Source organism: Canis lupus, chromosome 3, assembly GCF_003254725.2.
Source record: "Canis lupus dingo isolate Sandy chromosome 3, ASM325472v2, whole genome shotgun sequence".
Lineage (NCBI taxonomy): Eukaryota > Metazoa > Chordata > Mammalia > Carnivora > Canidae > Canis > Canis lupus.
The window spans coordinates 29,569,826-29,589,564 of NC_064245.1; the positions used below are offsets into that span (position 1 = coordinate 29,569,826).

The window sequence follows — 19,739 nt, forward strand, 5'->3', positions numbered from 1 at the left end:
GAATAAATAAAATCTTAAAAAAAAAAAAAAAAAAACAAAAGATCAAGCAGAAATGCCACCACAAAACTACCTATATTTTAGACGGAACTGCTATTTAAATAATAGCTGGGATCGGGGGGTGGGGGTGGCGAGACACCTGAGTGTTTCAGTCGGTTAAGCATCTGCCTTTGGCTCAGGTCATGATTCCAGGGTCCTGGGATGGAGCCCCATGTCTGGAAACATGCGCAGCAGGGAATCTCCTTCTTCTTCTCCCTCTATCCTTTTCCCCTGCTCATGTGTGCACTCTCTAGCTCTCTCTCAAACACATAAATAAAATCTTAATAAATAAATCACAGAGTGGATTTTCTTTGGAGGCAGAAGAATCAAAGGTCATAGTAAAGTAAAAAAGCAAGATAATTTGGTCCATTAGGATTATGAAAAGTTCCTCCCTTCTGAATGAGTTGAGACAAAGTAAAAATAAGTGGACTTTCAAACTATAATGGAAAACAAATTTCATCCCCAAAAGACAAAAATCACATAAAATATATACTTTAGATCCATATTAGTCTATTAAATAGAAACAAAATGTGGATGATGAAAGGTCAGAAAAAGAGAAAGATAGCCACCGAAAAGAGAGGTAGAAAAGTACAGAAAATACAGTAAAAAAAAAGATAAATAGCAAGTATAAAGAATCTCAGTAGCAAAATCTTGTTTTCTACTGGTAACTAAAGTTGCAACTCTGCTCTTACGGTTTGTTTTAAAAACCCAAGTATTCTTTTCCCTGAAACCATTAGAGAAGCAATTAAGAAAAGCTATAAATGGAGATTCTTGGGTGGTGGACACATGGTTTTTGAGTTGTAAAATACTCTGGACTCAACAGTAACCATCTAATAAAATAGCCTGAACCCCGGTGTTGATTCATTTTTGAACTGCCACATCAAGCACATTTGTTTTACTCAATAAATATTTGTTAAATGGGTATTACTTTAATACTTAATCCACATTTCCATTCCTGCTCCAGACTGTTAAAAATTAAATATCATTTCGTTTACTCAAATTTTGATAAAGAATTATTCTCCCAAGCAATGGAATAAACAAATCTGAATTGTTTTCATTTCCTTACTACCTGGACTATTAAACTTTGTAATAAATGAAAAAGTCCCTAAGCTTTCTGTTATAATATGAGTTTATAAAATCCTATCTAGGGTGTTATATTTGAGGAATCAAAGATCTTACCTTACTAACACCAACTTCAGGGATTCGGAGAGTATGCTCCATATCTTTTTCTCTGCAGAGTTAAGTAAATTGTCTTTAATAATTTTTGAACCATATATAGATTAAGCACTCACAGTTAACACAGAAATGATATTAAGATTTTGTCATTGTTTTAAAAGATAATGTTAAAATGCAAGTCCCTCTATCACCCTAAGTCGTTTCCTTAATCCTACTCTAAATGTCCTGTTTGAAAGAAGTCCCAGGATTACTTTTAATTTTGTATACATTTACTCGAGGTTAATAATAAACATCCAAGGGTGCCTGGGTAACTCAGGCAGTTAAGAGTCCAACTCTTGGTTTCCATGATCTCAGGGTCATGAGATTAAGCCCTGAGTCAGGCTCCACACTCAATAAAGAGTCTGCTTGAGATTCTCTCCCTCTGCCCCTCCCCCTACTCATATGCTGTCTCTCTCTCTCTAAATAAAAACCTTTATTAAAAAAAATAACATTAAACATCCAGTGAGATAGCATATCCTTTGTACTAACATCTATCATTTATTCCAGATCTGTTGACTACATTCCCACTTCCATTACTACATGTAAAAGGACCATACTATTCTCCAAGAATTTAAAGCTAAGATATTAAATAGAATATGATTTAAGGATAAATTTTCTTTCCCATTGGGAAGTAATGAAATTATCCTACTCATGATTAAAACCTACCTTTCTACCAAGCTGGTTATGAGTTACAAAGGGGTAAAAGAAACAGAGGATGGGGATTAAATACTCGACAAACACTAGATTTAACTAATTTAAACCTTCAAAGGGCAATTCAAAAAGTAAGAAAATGACAAAATCTCTGTGACAAAGACAAGCCTCAACAATATTTTCTGAGTAGGAGAAAGAAGAACATGGATGTCATTCAGTGTCTGCCTATTCAACAAATATCATGCACATTTTATGATAACTGCTTGAAGAATATATAATCCACTGGAATAAGATAAATACACATAGTAATACTAAACATTTTTACCTTCCAATTGTAGCAGGGTTTACAGCTGTAATGATAAAGAGTGATCCTGTCTGCAACACTGGTGATCTAATAACAATTACTCTAATACATGGGGGCCAAATTTTTTCCTCATCTGCTAAAGAAAAAAACGGGTAAGTATTAATTCAAAAGCTACAGAAAAAATTTCTAGACAGGAATAAAAAGCATCCATAAAATAAAATGTATTGAGGGGTGCCTAGGTGGCTCAATCGGTTTAGCACTTGACTCTTGATTTCACCTCAGGTTGTGATGTTAGGTTTGTGAGATCAAGCCCTGCATAGGGCTCCACACTCAGCACGGAATCTGTTTGTCTCTCTTCCCCTGCTCCTCACCCATCTCCCACCGACTCTCATGCTCGCTCTCTTGCTCGCTCAAATAAAAGTCTTTAAAAAAAATTATGTATCAAAAATCTTAAATTCTTTTTGAAACAACCTTCTAAAATTCTGCTAGATGACATACATAATAAGTAAGGTTTTGGCACTTACCAATTTAGAGTGATCAAACTAAAGATATTCAGCATCTACAATTATATAATAATCAATTCTTTTTTAAGATGTTGGAATTTGAAAAGAATTCAAAGAATTTTTATATTAACTTAGAAAAACTGAGTCGCCCTTAAAAAAAAATGTGAGTGAAACGCATCACTGCATCAAGAACAAAATAAGCTCACTCAGGAGGATCCCTGGGTGGCTTAGCGGTTTGGTGCCTGCCTTTGGCCCAGGGCGCGATCCTGGAGTCCTGGGATCGAGTCCTGTGTCAGGATCCCGACATGGAGCCTGCTTCTTCCCCCTCCTGTGTCTCTGCCTCTCTCCCTCTCTCTCCCTTTCTGTGTCTATCATAAATAAATAAATACATAAATAAATACATAAATACATAAATAAATAAATAATAAATCTTTAAAAAAAATAAGCTCACTCATATAACCTAATATGAAAGTATGTCTTTATGACCTCAAGCTAAAAAAAATGTAAGATATGGAGCACCTGACCAGCATAGTCGGGTGAACATCCAACTCGGTTTCACCTCAGGTTGCAATCTCAGGGTTGGGATATCAAGCCCTGCATCAGGCTCGACAATCAGTGAAGAATCTGCTCCAGATTTTCTCTCTCCCTTCTCCTCTGCCCCTTCCCCTACTCTTTCTTTCTCTAAAATAAATATTTTTTAAAAAATATAAGATTTACCATAATATCTATGTAGCTGAATTCATGGACTACACTTTTTATTTCTTTTAAAGATTTTATTTATTTGAGAGAGAGAGCAAGCAAGGGCAAGGTAAGTGGTAGAGAGAGATGGAAGCTCCCCTCTAAGCAAGGAGCCTGATGCAGGGCTCTCCAGGATCATGACCTGAGCCAAAGGCAGATGCTTAACCAACTGAGCCACCCAAGCACCCTCAGACTACACTTTTTAAAGGCAATTTACTTTTTCACCTCAATTACAAAAGTGGACTACAAATATCTAATCTACGAAAATAGCCTTAATAGATACTTAAGAATGTATGTAACTTGTTTTTGTTCCATTGACTAGGCCAGGCCATTCAATGCAACAGAACTTTAAGATCCAAGTACTGTTTATTCAAATCCTTCCTTCTAAAAATAACCAGAGTGATACTGGTGACCACTTTGCTGGTACTTACATAATTTTCAACAATGTCATTAAAATAATCAGTTTAAAAGTCAGTTTATTTTTAGCAGATACATTATATGAGTAAGTAACATTTTAAACTCTGTTGCTCTTTTACAATGAACAGACTGGGTTATTTACAGAAAATTAAACAATAGTTATTTACTCACCTTCATCCTCAGAATCTTCCGCAGTTACATTGTCTTCACTGGTAATGTCTTCATCGAAACTGTCCTCCGTCTGAGAGTCTGTAATTTCACCTTCTTCTGGCTCACTATCAGTCTCCATGATTTTCTCATCTTTAAATGACGTTGAATTATAAATGCTTTCATTAAGAGAAGATTCTGTAGTCTTTCCACTAACTGAAACAGTAAATTTGGGGGGACTGTTTTTGTAATGAACGTCTATTTTAGCCTTCTTCTTCATATTTGCAAAATCTTCTCCCTCATTGCAGCTTATATGTTCAACACTGGATGCTTTTTGATCCTCTGAATTCAAATCCTGGAATGATAAAGATGTAGAGGGGGGAACAGGGGAAAATATCTTAAACATGACCATCTGCTAACATTTAATGCTAAATGTTTCAACGAATTAGTGAAGACATATATACAACATTATATATGAAATATCAATAGCTATTACCTATATCTCTTCTTCTGTTCCCTTTCTTGATGACATTACCATCCACTTATCACTCAAATCAAAAATCTTTTAGTTATGTTTGACATTCCCTTAACTACCACATGGAATCCGTCACCAAGTGATACAGACTATTTTTATAGTTTATCCCAATTCTCCTTATCTATTCCCTAACTGTCCCAGTACAGGCCCTTATCACATATTGCTTGGAACATGTGATAGCCTAGATCATTTCTGTCCAATGAAAATATAATGCAAGTCATATACATATACTCCAAAATTTCCTAGTAATCATTAAAAAGGTAAAAGTAGGGATCCCTGGGTGGCGCAGCGGTTTGGCGCCTGCCTTTGGCCCAGGGCGCGATCCTGGAGACCCGGGATCGAATCCCACATCAGGCTCCCAGTGCATGGAGCCTGCTTCTCCCTCTGTCTGTGTCTCTGCCTCTCTCTCTCTCTCTCTCTCTCTCTCTCTCTGTGACTATCATAAATAAATAAATAAATAAATAAATTAAAAAGGTAAAAGTAGGTGAAATTCATTTTATCTACCCAGTATTTATAAATTATCATGTATTATATACAAATAAGTTAATCACTCTAAAATTATTAATGAAATACTTTATGTGGATTTTCTATACTAAGTCTTCAAAATTGAGTTTACTAGTTTATACTTACAAAACACCATATTTAGGACAAGCCTCATTTCAAGTGCTCAAGAGCCATGTGTAACTAGTAGCTGGCTACCTTACTGGATAGTGAATGCCTAGAAAATATATTTATCCTAAATTTTTTTTTTAACTTTTAACCAATAATCAAGTCAAAACACATAAAATACAAAATCAGCTTTAATTACAACAGTGATTTAAAGATCCAGATGTGGAAAAAAAATAAAAAAATAAAGATCCAGATGTGGGGCACTTGGTGGCTCAGATGACTAAGCGTCTAACTCTTGGTTTTGGCTCAGGTCATGATCTCATTGATTGTGGGATCGCGCCCCAAAGTCTGGTCCACACTCAGCACACCCTTGGCCCTCCTCCAACTTGCACTTACATGTGAGTGCCCTCTCTTAAAATAAAAAAAATAAATCTTTAAAAAAGAATAAAGATCCAGATGTACCTAATGTAGCAGACCTACAATTTCACTAAAATTTAGTACTTTGATAGAATTGGTCTGATTATACAACAGAAGGTATAGATGAATCAGTTACATCTCTTTTATTCTAAAACTCCAAATTAGGGGGCATAAGTCTTTTATTATTAATGATACATGTGTGCGGTGGCATATAGGACAAATAAATCTATTATTTTGAACTTAAAAGAATCAAGAGTTATTTTCCTTTTTCCTACGGTTTGTAACATACTCTGAATTTTCTTTCTACCTAAAGCAACACAATGAAGTGAATTAGTATGGTCTTGTCACTTTATAAAACATGAGAGCATCTTAAACACATATTTTTAACAGCAGCATAAATTCAGTTTGGAGACCGGCTAAATACTCACAGTGTGATATATACACTCTCACCAATACAAACTCATCAAGGGCCAGAACAAGGACAATAAGCTGAAAAAATATGAGGAGCTTTAAAGTCCACTGTGAATTACAGCTAAAAATTTCCCTATCTATATATTCTTTAAAAAAAAAAAAAAAAAAAAAGTGTGGGGGGAATACCTGGGTGGCTCAGTGGTTGAGCATCTGCCTTTGGCTCACATCGTGATCCTGGGGTCCTGGAATCAAGTTCCACATCAGGCTCCCCAAAGGGAGCCTGCTTCTCCTCTGCCTATCCTATGTCTCTGCCTCTCTATGTGTCTCTCATGAATAAATAGAAACTTAAAAAAAAAAGGCAGTTTCCAATCTCATATATTTTATTATAATTACTGATTATAAGACAACATATGTAGGCGGGGGGAGGGTAAAGGAGTGAAAATGCCAGAGGTGGTACTTAAAAACCATCTACCAGAATGTTAGATAAATATTAAGAGAGAAGAAAGGGGTTTATTTGTGGGCATTGAGGCATATATGCATATTTCAAGTTATTTACACCAATCTCTTTCCACATGTCTCCACTTGCAAAGACTGAGGTTCAAGAGTATCTTTAAAAAAAAAGATAAGGAAGTCTTAAATGGTCTCCCATTTCTTCACAGCTACCTTTTAGAATTTTGGGGAATTCTCAAAATCCCATCAGGATTTTTAAGTCCCTATCCTAGAGTTTGCATATTTTTGAAGAGGGATGGTAAAGATCAGCAGTCATGAGAACCTGGACTAAAATCTCACAAAACACTTTCAAATTTCATTCTCTAGTTTGTCAGAAAAAGTCATTTAAGGTCCCTATATGTTCTTTTCTATTGCTAGACAGTACTTTACAACCTATCCTTTCAAATAGTTCAACTACCAGAAACAGAAAGAAGTCATTAAAACAGAGGTCTCGAAAGCACACTGAAAAATCATTTTTAGTGTTTAATTACACTCTTTTCTATTCCAATGAAAATGAGAAATACAAACAAATCAAATACAGTAAATTCAGAAGAAACCTAATTCCATATGTGAACTTTAGTATTATACATTTTAAAAACTCTTTGACTAAGAGAAACACAGGACATGAAAATTTAAGAGTGAAGTATAAAGTACTTACAATTCACAAAATGCCAGTGTAACAAATAAGCGTCCTCTCCTGCATATAAACCACCAACCTTATCTGTTTAGGGACTACACATAAGAACAGCTGGTAACATTTTTTTATATTTTCCTTCTTTATTTTTTTTAATTTTTTTTTAAATTTATTTATGATAGTCACAGAGAGAGAGAGAGAGAGAGAGAGAGGCAGAGACAAAGGCAGGCGCTAAACCGCTGTGCCACCCAGGGGTCCCTATTTTCCTTCTTTAAATTTAACCCTATATCATAAGCATTTTTAAAATTCTCCCAAATCTTTATAAACTACCATTTTAAGGCCTAAAGAATGCTTTTTCGATTATATATACTATCCTTCTCTTAACCAATATCTTGTAGGCCATTTGAATTCTTAATCTTATTCTGTTCTTAAAAATATTGCTATAGGGACGCCTGGGTGGCTCAGTGGTTGAGTGTCTGCCTTTGGCTCAGGGCGTGATCCTGGAGACCTGGGATCGAGTCCCACATCGGGCTCCCTGCATGGAGCTGCTTCTCCCTCTGCCTGCATCTCTGCTTCTCTCTCTCTCTGTGTCTCTGATGAGTAAATAAATAAAATCTTTAAAAAAAAATTGCTATATAACTACACACGGGCATTTTTCTTTCTTTGGATTTTTTTAAGAGATTTTATTTATTTATTTTAGAGACAGGGCATGTATGCACACACAAGCAAGGGAAGGGGCAGAGGGAGAGGATCTCAAGTAGACTCCATGCTGAGTGCAGAGTCAACATGGGGCTCGATCTCACAACCCCAAGATCATGACCTGAGCTGAAATCAAGTTGGATGCTCAACTAAGCCACCAGATGCCCCTTTCCTTGGATTTTTTAAAAAATTACCTGAAATGAGATTTTTCAGTTAAAGAAGATGAACATGTTTACGATTATTGATACAAAGGGCCAATCTATTTTCCCGAAAGACACCAAGGGTAAGCAATGGGCTCTTGGTTTCAGATGGTGTTGTGATCTCAGGGTCATGGAATCAAGCCCTGCATCGGGCTTCCCGCTATGCAGGGAGTCTGTTTGAGGATTCACTCTTCTCCTTCTGCCTCTCCCCCTGCTCGCTCTCTCTAAAATAAATTAATAAATTATTAAAAGGCAGTGGGGGGGGACAATCTGGGTGGCTCAGGAGTTGAGTGTCTGCTTTTGGCTCAGGTTTGTGATCCTGGGATTGAATCCCACATTTGGTTCTCCACAAGGAGCCTGCTTTTCCCTCTGCCGATGTCTCTGCCTCTCTGTCTCATGAATAAATAAATAAAATCTTAAAAAAAAAAAAAAAACACCAATTTCCACCTTTTTTTTTTTTTTTTGAGATTTTATTTATTTGATAGGGAGGGAGAGCACAAGCAGAGGGAGCAGCAAAAAGAGGGAAATAGAGAAGTAGGCTCCCCACAAAGCAAGAAGCCCGACGTGGGGCTTGACCCCAGGATCATGATCCAAGCCAAAGGCAGGTGTTTAACTGAGCCACCCAGGTACCCTGACATCAACGTATTGATTGAGGGTCTGACTGCTCTTCTTCCAAATTATGTAACACATGAGTATTTTATCTGCCCTAAAACTACCTCCTTCAAATGTTAAGAAACTCTTTCTACTTCTACTAAGAATTTGTGAAAAAGTCCATCTTTGCCACATCTGAATGTTCCTTGGTTGACAGGTTCTGGTATCTTAACTTAATGGGTATGTCTGAAATACAGCTACTCAATGATAATTTTTGGTTTCATCAAAAACTTTGACAAATTATGGTATCATTATTAGGTATATTTTTTAAATTATGAAGACATTACCTTTTCCTCGTTTGCTAAAGAAGAATCTGGATCCTTTCTTTTCTTCTTCAATTTTTTATCCTTACTTTGTTTTGTGCCACAAGTCTGATAAGGTTGCAAATCGACTCGAGAATGAAATTGGTATCGACCACTTTCCACATCACAGTAGTAATATATTCCAGTGGAAGGATCATAATATAGTTGATTTTCCTTTCAAAGTCAAGAAAAAAGTTAAGTTCCAGTCAGATATGATAAAATAAAATTTAAAAATAAACAGAAATGTCAAATATATTCAAAAATAGTAAATGTTTCTTTCTTTTAAGAACTCTATTTTCTGAAGATAATGAGTAAAGACAGAATGAAAAATGCTTCTAAGTTTCCAAAATACTTACCATTCAGTATTTGCTCTAATTTTCCTAGTATAAAAAATGAATACATTCAAATATTAACTTGAATCTCATGAAAATGCCAATATTTTGCCATTTTCATACTTAAGAGAAACAGCAATTTCATATGGTTCAACTTGATACATTAATGAAAATGGTAACAGAATACCTTTTAGAAGTCATGAAAACTAAGGCATGCATCAGAAAAAGCTGACTATATAAAAGTAATTCCAGACTCATTATCCTTATGATTACACAATAATGATTTGGTAGTATAAACACCGCCCCCCCAAACTCTCCTCTCCATGTATAAAACAAATATTTGCCTTTTAGTGCTCATGACTAAAAGCCCCGAAGAAAAATTCAAAAATAAAATTAAGTTCATAAATACATTGTATATAAAGAAATTGATAAACAACTGTCTTCATTAATTCTACTCTAAGGGGATCCCTGGGTGGCTCAGCGGTTTGGTGCCTGCCTTTGGCCCAGGGCACGATCCTGGAGTCCCGGGATCGAGTCCCGCGTCAGGGCTCCCGGCATGGAGCCTGCTTCTCCCTCTGCCTGTGTCTCTGCCTCTCTCTCTCTCTCTCTGTGACTATCATAAAAAAATAAAAAATAAAAAAAAGATAATAATAATAATAATTCTACTCTAAGTAATGAAATAAGTGAAAGAACCATGCAAAAATGAATTTTAGCAAATTATGGATTAAAAACTAGAAAAAAGATATCTGCATTTATTTGATAATGGCCTATACTGTATAACCAAGATTTAATTCAACAGTCTTTATTTTTATTTACTTCATAAATCCATGCAGACCAGACCTGGAAAAGTTTTATGTTATACTAAGGTTAAGCAACTAAAACTGCCTGGAAAAGAGTATTTTTATGTTGATATTACTGGAATTTATTGTCTTGAATTCACTTTGCAGGTCTCTTACAAAAATATTTAGAATTCAATCTCTTCTATAACTAAAAAATTGAATGGAAGCTTTCTAATCTTTACTATTAGTGATACTAAAACTTTACAACTCAAACATGTTTAATCTCTTACCTCTTTCAGTCCAAAATACACTTTCAAAAATATAAGAAAATGATTTAATTACAATAAAATGAAAACTAGTTAAATAAGGGCAAAACAATGAAGTACCTAAAAAAAAAAAAAAAAAAAAAAAAAAAAAAAAAAAAAAAAAAAAAAACAATGAAGTACCTAATTTACTGAAACATATAATCAGCAAAATATAACTAACCATTTACAGAAAAAATGTCAGGAGGAAAGCTACAGAAAGGAAGGTAGGAGAATGATGAAGACTAACATCATACACTTGTATAAACTCTGTATTTTCCTCAAAACCAATTAATAATAGCTATTCTTTGTTTTGTTTTTAAAGATTTTATTTATTTATTCATCAGAGAGAGAGAGAGAGGGGCAGAGACACAGGCAGAGGGAGAAGCAGGCTCCACAAAGGGAGCCCGACGTGGGACTCAATCCCAGGTCTCCAGGATCACACCCTGGGCTGAAGGCAGCACTAAACCGCTGAGCCACCAGGGCTGCCCGCTATTCTCTTTGGTAACAGGAGTTTAAACATTAATTTTCTGGGTATTAATTAGCATTGTCAATTAGCATACTCCTGTGAAAGAAAGTCCTCTCCTTACAAGATATTTAGAGAGTATACCAAGTATAAACCAACAAGCTAATGAAATCCTTTCTCTAACTAAGGTATTTAGGATCATCATTATGTTCCCTAGATAAGTTAACAATAGTTTCAGGGACTGGAATGGTGAACATCTGCTTCACTTTTGGGTACTACATTCTGTAATTTCTGAGGACCAGATCACCTGCCTAGACCACTGAGGCTGAGGTATATAGGTATGTAAGTTCCATCATCATTGTCATCAAATCCTGAATGAAATCCAATTAAGTACCAAAAGTCAACAGTCATAACATTGGATTATATATAAATCAATAACTTTATTTTCTAGTTCTGTCCTAATCAGTGGTCCATTACATATCTTATTCCACACAAATTCCCTCGTTCTCACTGTTTTATTTTTGTTTTGTTTTTTTTTGTTTTTTTTAGTTCTCACTGTTAATATTTTTTAAAAGTGAAATGCTTAAAAGCCATAGAACTTTTAAACTAATAATAAACATACTATTGAGAACTCAAGAAAAAAGACTTTCTCTAGGGCTCAAATGGATTCCTAAGTACTTGAAACAATTTTTAAAAATTTCACATCAGGCCTAGAATTAACAGTGTCACTTCCTTACAAATTCTATGAAAAAACATTAGGTTCTTAAACACTTTACAACAATGCAGTTAACTGTCTGCTTTTATTAATAAATGCTCTAACATTTTTGTGTGTTACTTTACATATAAAAGGTTGATTTTTCTGAAGTACTAATCTAACAATCACAATTAACTTATTAAAAATTTAGAAGTGCAGCATCAAAAGCAATTTTATAACTCTCTACTCATGTCAAATAGCTTTGAATCAAATATAATTTTTCAATCCAGTTTCTTGCTTTTCTTACTTCAGCTTAGGGTTTAATACTTGGTATCAAGCAGCAAGTATACAACCATACAACATTAAACGGTCCAAGATACTTACAGAATCATAATAGAAACCAGTGCTGTGATCAAAATACAGTCCAGTGTTCTCATCATAACTAAATCCAGTCTGAGACACAGCAGCTTCTGCTGCAGCTCTCAAACTTTCAGCTAATGAAGAACCTTCTAAGGATGTATCTTCTGCTGCTAATACAGATGCTGACTCCTAGGTATGATACATTCATATCAAGTAAGTCAAAAACTTCATTTTATCACTTTAAAAGTTAAAAGAAGTAAAAACAATGAATAGACTGAAAGCATTTTAAATAATAAGACTTTAATTTTTGCAATGGAAAGAGATGGCTATCAATTACAGTTTGGTCCCCTTTAAAAAATAGTTACTAGAGTTTTAGTTAATTCAACTTTAACCCAGTTTGTTTTTTTTCTTAAACTGTAATATTCACTGCATCATTATACATAGAATGTTTATAATCTTTGTATATATCGTGATAGATTAAAGAAGAAGTCTATTTTTCTATATAACAACAACAAAAGACACGTTTTTGGGCATCAACAATTTCAGGTTAAGCATTTTATTACCTGGGAATTTGAGGCAAAATGGTCCTCTTCTGCACATTTAGCATGTTCTGTTATATCAGTACCAGTGTAAGCATCATTATCTATTTGTGACTGGTCTTCAGAGTTTAAAGTAGAAGCTTTGATATCCTGATCTTGCTGAACTGAGAGTTCAGTCACTTTATTTGGAAGACTAACATCCTTATAGTATGTCTGATAATAATAATCTGGAGCAAAAACAATTAGGGGATATCATATTAGAAAAATATATATGAAGAGGAGTTAATTCCCAACCACCAACACTGAACATAATACAGGACACGATGCAAACATATGGTATTTTTAAACTGTATACAATTTAACAGATTAAATGGACCGTGCAGATAAATCAGCAGAAGTATCTATCTTTGATTCTAATGTCACCTTCAATACCCTAGCTGTCAAACTAAAAAGTTTTTTAAAAGGTGGATTTGGGGGACACCTGGGTGACTTAGTTGGTTAAGTGTCTGCTTTCGGCTCAGGTCATAATCTCAGGGTCCTGAGATCAAGCCCCAAGTTGGGCTCCCTGCTCAGTGGGGAGTCTGCTTCTCCCTCTGCCTGCCGCAGTCCCTGCTTGTGCTCGCTCTCTTTGACAAATAAAATATTTTAAAAAGTAAATAAAAATAAAAAAGGTAGATTTGGATTTCCCCTAGCAAAAACAAAAAAAGAAAACAGGTGAATAGGTTGTGTGCTATCAATAAAAGAGTAACTCTTAACTTCTAATCATATACCATACTGTTGCATATGGAATGGAGTGGAAATGGAATGACAAATGGAAATAAAGATCAAGAGCTGATTTTTCTGTCAAATTTCTCTCATGATGCTGGCTTTAAAAAAATCATACAAATATGTAACGTTAATACTATTGCTGTGTTTAACAAATTAGTTAAATCACATACTAAATATAAGAAGGCAAAACTTAACGTAAAGATCATTTCCTGTGATCCCTATTTATTAGAACCCAGTTGCTCAATTACTTTGCCTCACAAGGCTACTGATGAGGTCATGGTTGTGAGCTCATCACTCCCGTAAGAGCCTAAGACACCGGCACTGAATGCAATGCTAAGTGGAACGCATCAACCAGAAAACACAGATGCCTGGTTACAAGGAAGGCAGATTCAAGTAGACGATTCACAGCATGGCAAACATTACTCAGTTATGTGCCACTGAAAACACATGAGCAATATAATATATTTACAGAATGACATTTCTGTCTTCCCACCAGAAGAGCATAGAGATTATCTGAAAATACCAAATCATATGAGAAGTCAACATTACAGTTCTCAGCTTTATCTACATGTATGTCTATTTTAAGTTTAAAGTAAATTTACATTCACATCATCTCAACATGATGTGAACGTAATAGCAGTAAGGTATCTTCGCTATAAGCTGAATACCTGAGATTGACCAAGGAGGGTGGTTCTCTGTTTGTACTTCTACATCAGACTTCTTACTGTCTTCATTTCTCCCACAATGGAGTATTTTACTGAGCTCCTCTACCTAAAAGAAAACAAAGCTTTAGAAAAATATATCATATAGCTATCTAATAATATACACACCGTTCTCCTGAAATTATGACATTTTTCTTGGAGAAGTTTTAGAGAAGCACAAAAGGTGCTAGTTTCCTTTTCAGAAAAAATAAAAACACTATAATTAACTTTCTTTCATCTTTCATATTTGCAGAGGGAAATGTTTCTATTTTTATACTCTTGCTAAACCTCAAAATATTCCTTCCAAAAATCAGATGAACTAAAATAGGGCTCTGTGAACAGGATCCCTTATTTCTAACAGTAAGAATGTTTTTATACTAAAATTTTAATCAGCAGTTCTTCCTAAAGAATTAGTTTAAAAACCATTAATACCCATTCACCAGATTAAATTATCTAGCATCATTCAGTGTCCTCCACCTAGAATTAATTATTCACTTAAATATATTAATATTCACTTGTATGTTTTAATGCACTCTTTTTTCTTTAAACAGCAGATAGCAGTCTTATGACTAAACAACTGCAGCAGAAGGGAAGATAGGTCACTGTCTCAGAGGGGCATCTGTCCTCCCTGGGCCTCACTGAATGCCAGGGCCAGAGCAACACTGTGAAAACGCCCATAGCAGATGAGGAGCAATCCCATAAACACACACTTCACATTCAGAAAGAATCTCCGTGTGAGACGTCTACGATAGGCATGAAATTAACTAAAAAACAAGCTTTTAAATACTTAATGACACACAAAGCTTAAAAGGAGAAAGGTGATAAGACTGATTATACACACATTATCTAGCACGTCATTAGTTATCAGATCCTATTAGCACCACTGCTGGAACTAGAATGAAGCAAGCAAGGCATCCAGAGCAGAAAATTTATTTATTCATTTTTTAAAGATTTTATTTATTTATTCATGAGACACAACACAGAGAGAGGCAGAGACATAGGCAGAGGGAGAAGCAGGCTCCTCGAGGGGAGCCTGATGTGGACCCTGGGGTCATGACCTGAGCTCAAGGCAGACTCTCAACCACTGAGCTACCCGGGTGCCCCAGAGCACAAAATTTAAAGAGGACTCATTCTCAGCTCCATACAAGTACAGAGTCTGTACCAGAGAACGAGTACCCCTTACATTTTTTGCCCTGAGTTACTGACTGCCCTGCTCCAGTCCTGGCTCTAGCTACTACCACTATTACTATAAACTTGATAATTTATTTAGTATCTGCTACATGCTTGGCTCCAAACTCAGTACTCTGGATAACCTCTCGTTAATTCTTCCAAACATGTTGCAGAATAGAGGCCCTAATCACTATTTTACATGAGAAACCCAAAGAGACAAAGTAATCTGCCCAAGGTTCAGAGTCTGAAACCTATACTACATTTTTCCATCAGCTCACCTTCAATTCTCAAGCCGACTTTACCACTTCAGATAAAACATTATTTAGTAATTTGAGATGACAGTTAACCAACCTCTACCCACCATCAGGAGAAGCTCACTAAGAGGGTAAAGAAGAGTCATTACTGTCACCAGTAGAGTCAAAGCTTTTTGTGCATTTCAATTTCCCATTAGACTACTATCAAATTCACACTAACAAAATGCTGGCTCTTCGAAGGCTAACAAAAATGTTCTTTTTTTAGATCTTGAGATTAAAAATTGAGAATCATAAAAGGGCTTTTTAAAAGGAATCTTACAGGAATCTTTTGCTCCCCTTCCGTCATGATAGTTTAACCCTCCGTGCGGTCTCCAGGGCAGTCCTCACGCATTTCTCTGCAAGAGCTCACAGTGTCTTCCGAAACGCCACATTAACAAGCTATCCAACAGACACCCTTCACTGCATCTCAGCAGTTATTTTCATAGATCGTTTGATAACCAGAAATAACAAAGGCTACCACTGTTTTAGCGCACAGTCTTCATGTGCAAATTTTAGCAAATATACCAACTATTACAATGGACTAGACAACAGTTTGCCACTAATAATTACATAGACACAACTTGTTGGGAGAGTGTAACTGTCCAACAAACGAAGCTGGAAAAATATATTATGTTCCTGGTTAGTGTCTCTAACAAAAACAATTCTGGCCTCCCAGTTTTCAGCAGAAAACTCAAGCTGGTGCACGCCCAGAAAAACCACCTCTGACACATGCACAGAGCTCAACAGTTTGTAAAACTAGACTGCTCGTTCGTGCCTAATCTGATTTAACCTCCGCGCGCGCGCGCGCGCGCGCGCGGTGCTAACATTGTCATTTTACGGCCAACTGAGGTTCTGGCTTCAAGTCCAGAGCTTTGACACACTCCAAAGGGATGGAGAAAAAAATAATATCCATGTTCCTAGAGCCACGGGAACGTCACCAGCGAGAGTGAAAACTAAGGTGACTCGGGTCGCGCCCCGCGGCAGCTCCTGCACTCCCCAAACCCAGGGCCCGGCCTCGGGCTGGCTGCAGAGGCACCTGCATCTCCTTGCAGGGCTCTCCAGAGCGGCTCGGGGCCCGCCCGGGAGCCCGCCCGGGAGCCCGCCGGCGCCGCGCACCTGGCTGCGGAGCTCCTGGTTGCTGCTCTCCGCGCTCTGGTACAGCCGCTCCGTGTGATGCAGCAGCTTCTCGATCTCCCGCACCTGCCGCTTGCAGCTCCGCAGCTCGCCTTCCAACTTCTCCACCTTCCGCCTCAGCTGGGCCAGCTCGGGCTCCGGGGACGGCGGGGACGGCGGCGACGGCGGGGCCTCGGAGGCCATGGGCCCGGCGCGGGCGGGGGCGCGGGCGGGGGCGGGGCCGGGGGCGCTCACTCGGAGCCGGCCGCCGGCGGGGCCTCAGGCCGCGAGAGCGCGCGGACGCGGAGGGTGGTCCTCGGGCCGGCCGGGCCGCAGCGGCCGCTGGCCATGACGCCTGGCGCTCCCCGCCCGCAGCGAGCGAGGGAAGAGGATGGGCGCAGCGCACCCCGCCAGATGCGGAAACGCAGAGATTTCCTGTCGGTACCTTTCCCCGGCGACCGACAGAGCTGGGGAAACGCCGCAGAAATGGTCGGCGCCGGGCAGCTGGGGCCAGACGCACTCGGAGGACCCCGGGCTGAGCCGGAAGCGGGCGCGCGGGCGGTGGGCGGGGCCGAGCCTGGAGGAAGCTACGGGTCCTGCGAAGGGCCCTGCGGCGCACGCGCGGCCTCCACCTGGGCGGGGCGCCTGCGCCCTGGAGTCCTTTCCGAAGCGGCTGCAAAGCGCTGCGGGCACCTGGAGGGTCGCTGCCTCTGGTCCCAGGTTTTTAACACTTGCAGACGTCGGGGAGCGCGAGTTTCCTCCTCCTCTAAGGTCCTTCCAGCTGCACTAAGAATCGAATTCGCATGAGACAGGCTAATAAGAAAAATTTAATTTAATAGGCATAGATATGAGGAAATCCACATAGACATGAAAATGTAGATAGGTACGATGAGCTCCGCGGGAGTAAAAACGAGGGAGGAGTCAGACTTCAGATGGGGGTGCACTTGCACGGAGCCTAGATGAGCGGTTAGGTGTTTGCCCCACCGCACAGATAAAACTCCTCTCTGTCAGTAAGCCTTATTCGGGAAGACCCCAGTTTGGATTATTCTGTGCGGTTAATGGAGGACAAAGGTGGCCCCGCGGGCTCCTGCCTGCCCGGCACCGGCGAGCAGGAAGCTTCCGCGCTCCGTGCACACTGTCCACTTGGCAGCTCTTCATTCTGCAGCACTTTTCAGGTGTCAACGCAAACTCCAAAAATAATTTGTCAGGGTTTACAGAGATAACGCTCGGCCAGGGCACAACATAGTTCTCTGAGGCTCTGCTTGCTTAATCACTTCTGCTGATGCTGTGAACGTAGGCCCCCCGCAAACGCAAGCAGATTCAGTAGGTCTGAGTTGCAGGAAGGAGCATCCCTGGTAGGAAAATAAGCATCTAAATTCTGTGAAAACGGGGGAGAAAAATGCTCTGGTTCACCGGATCTATTTGGTGTTTCACCCGTGTGAAACTGACCTTGTGGAGGCGAGAAAATTAAGGCCATTCAAGGCCATTCCACTTTAAGCGTTAGCACAAGTACAGCCATCCCAGGCCCCTGTGCATAAGAGCTGAAATTTACATTACTTCAGTTACAGGAAAAAAAAAAAAAAAAAACAGTTTACAGCTTAAAGTCCTAAAAAGCTCCATATTAGAATGAGAACGGAGCCTAAGCCAGTGGGGGGGAAGCCCCATATCAGAATGAGAACAGAGCTCAATGCCCTTGAAAGCCCCATATCAGAATGAGAACAGAGCTCAATGCCCTTGAAAGCCCCATATCAGAATGTCAACAGAACTTGAGCGATTCCTCCCCCCCCCCCGCTTCTGGAGGTCCCCTAGACCAGCCCATAAAACTTAGCTGAAACCCACCTCGGGGTCCAAGTCCCTGCTGCTCCGCTGGGTCGGGTGCACTTGGACCCAAGCTCGAGCTTGTAAATAAACCCTCGTGTGTTTGCATGGGGGTCCGCTCCTTGGTGGTTTCTTGGATTCGCAATCTTGGGCACAACAGCCTTTGTTCACCGGCCTTTAACTGATGAGGGCCCTCCTGAAACATCCTTCCTTCAGCAAGGTGGATCAGAACCATGGTCTGAGCCCAGAGTGCTGTGCCTGAGGCCTACGGAGGTCAGCACCCACCTCTTGCCAGTCCTTTCCCAGGGTCCCTCACAGTGCCTGTCGCATAGCAGGTATCCTTAAAATGTTTGCTGAACACGGCCAAACAAAAGCAACAAAATAAAGGTATGTGGTCAAGCCCCATGTTGGGTGTAGAGATTACTAAAAAATAAAATAAAAAGACTTTTCCAAAGCCCCACTCAATGATTTCTGTTTATATCCCGACACCCACCCTTGCTACAAGTGTGGCTGGCAATTGTGTGTGTATGTGTGTCTTTCTAAACTGCACACATAAAAAATAAAAAACTGCACACATTATTCCCAATAGTAAGAGGTTCTATAAATATGAAAGAGAGGGAAATTACATGGTGAGTAGGTGAACAGCAGTTTTTGCCATAGCTAGTTTTCAGATCAAAAGTTACTTACTGGGGCACCTGGGTGACTCAGTGGGTTAAGCGTCTGCCTTTGGCTCAGGTCGTGATTTCAGAGTCCTGGGATCCAGCCCTGCATCAGGCTCTGCTCAGTAGGGAACCTGCTGCACTCCCTCTGCCTCCACTGTTCCTACTTGTGTGCACATGCTCTCTCCGTCTCTCTGTCTCTCCCTCTCAGTCAAATAAACAAATAAAATCTTAAAAAAAAAAAGTTGCTTACTATAGTGGGCAAGGCCAATGCCCTAGAGAATCATATTACTTGACACTCTTCACAATTTGATTTTGTTTCTGTAATATTTTTTCTTAGCTATTATTTTGTACGTAAGATTATAGTCATAGTTCTTAGTTTACAACACATTATCAACATTGGCCCATGGATGGCTCCTCTTTTTGTTTTAGTTTTAGTGTCACTCTATATCCCCAGTTGCCATTACCACCTTTCTGCCAATGGGCACCCACTCTTATGTGTCTGCTGTACATCTTTAAATATAAATCTATCCTTATATGTTTTGTATGTGTATGCATTTTACCTGAATACTGTTTGGTTTTATTTTTTTTAATACTATTTGGTTTTAAGTCTTACACTGTTTCTTATTTTTTCCACAGTAAAAGATGTTTTAAAAATTCATATATATTGCTATATATACATCAAACTGCTGCATAATATTCCAAAGTATAAGTATACCACATTTAATTTACCCATTAGTGTCAACATCTAAGTTATCTCTAATTGAGATATCAATTAGTCTCCATT

At 38.6% G+C, this 19,739-nt stretch overlaps 1 protein-coding gene across 11 annotated transcripts in view; it reads right to left on the reverse strand.

Annotated features, from left to right (window-relative positions):
• AGGF1 (angiogenic factor with G-patch and FHA domains 1) overlaps positions 1–16,703 on the reverse strand; it is a 117,820-nt gene extending 101,117 nt beyond the window's left edge. For 10 of the 11 annotated variants that reach the window (XR_004814303.2, XR_004814307.2, XR_004814305.2 and 7 more), the window contains exons 1-8: positions 16,479–16,703; positions 13,867–13,969; positions 12,455–12,657; positions 11,916–12,080; positions 8,944–9,132; positions 4,036–4,366; positions 2,228–2,342; positions 1,216–1,267 (exon numbers count right to left, since the gene is read on the reverse strand). Coding sequence is in view for 3 of the 11 variants with exons in the window: in XM_025437820.3 (XP_025293605.1) it covers positions 1,216–1,267; positions 2,228–2,342; positions 4,036–4,366; positions 8,944–9,132; positions 11,916–12,080; positions 12,455–12,657; positions 13,867–13,969; positions 16,479–16,679 (1,359 nt within the window). In the remaining 8 variants the exon portion in view is untranslated. The remainder of the gene's footprint in view (positions 1–1,215; positions 1,268–2,227; positions 2,343–4,035; positions 4,367–8,943; positions 9,133–11,915; positions 12,081–12,454; positions 12,658–13,866; positions 13,970–16,478) is intronic. The other variant, XM_025437822.3, reaches the window with a different exon arrangement.
• Between the last annotated feature and the right edge of the window lie 3,036 nt (positions 16,704–19,739).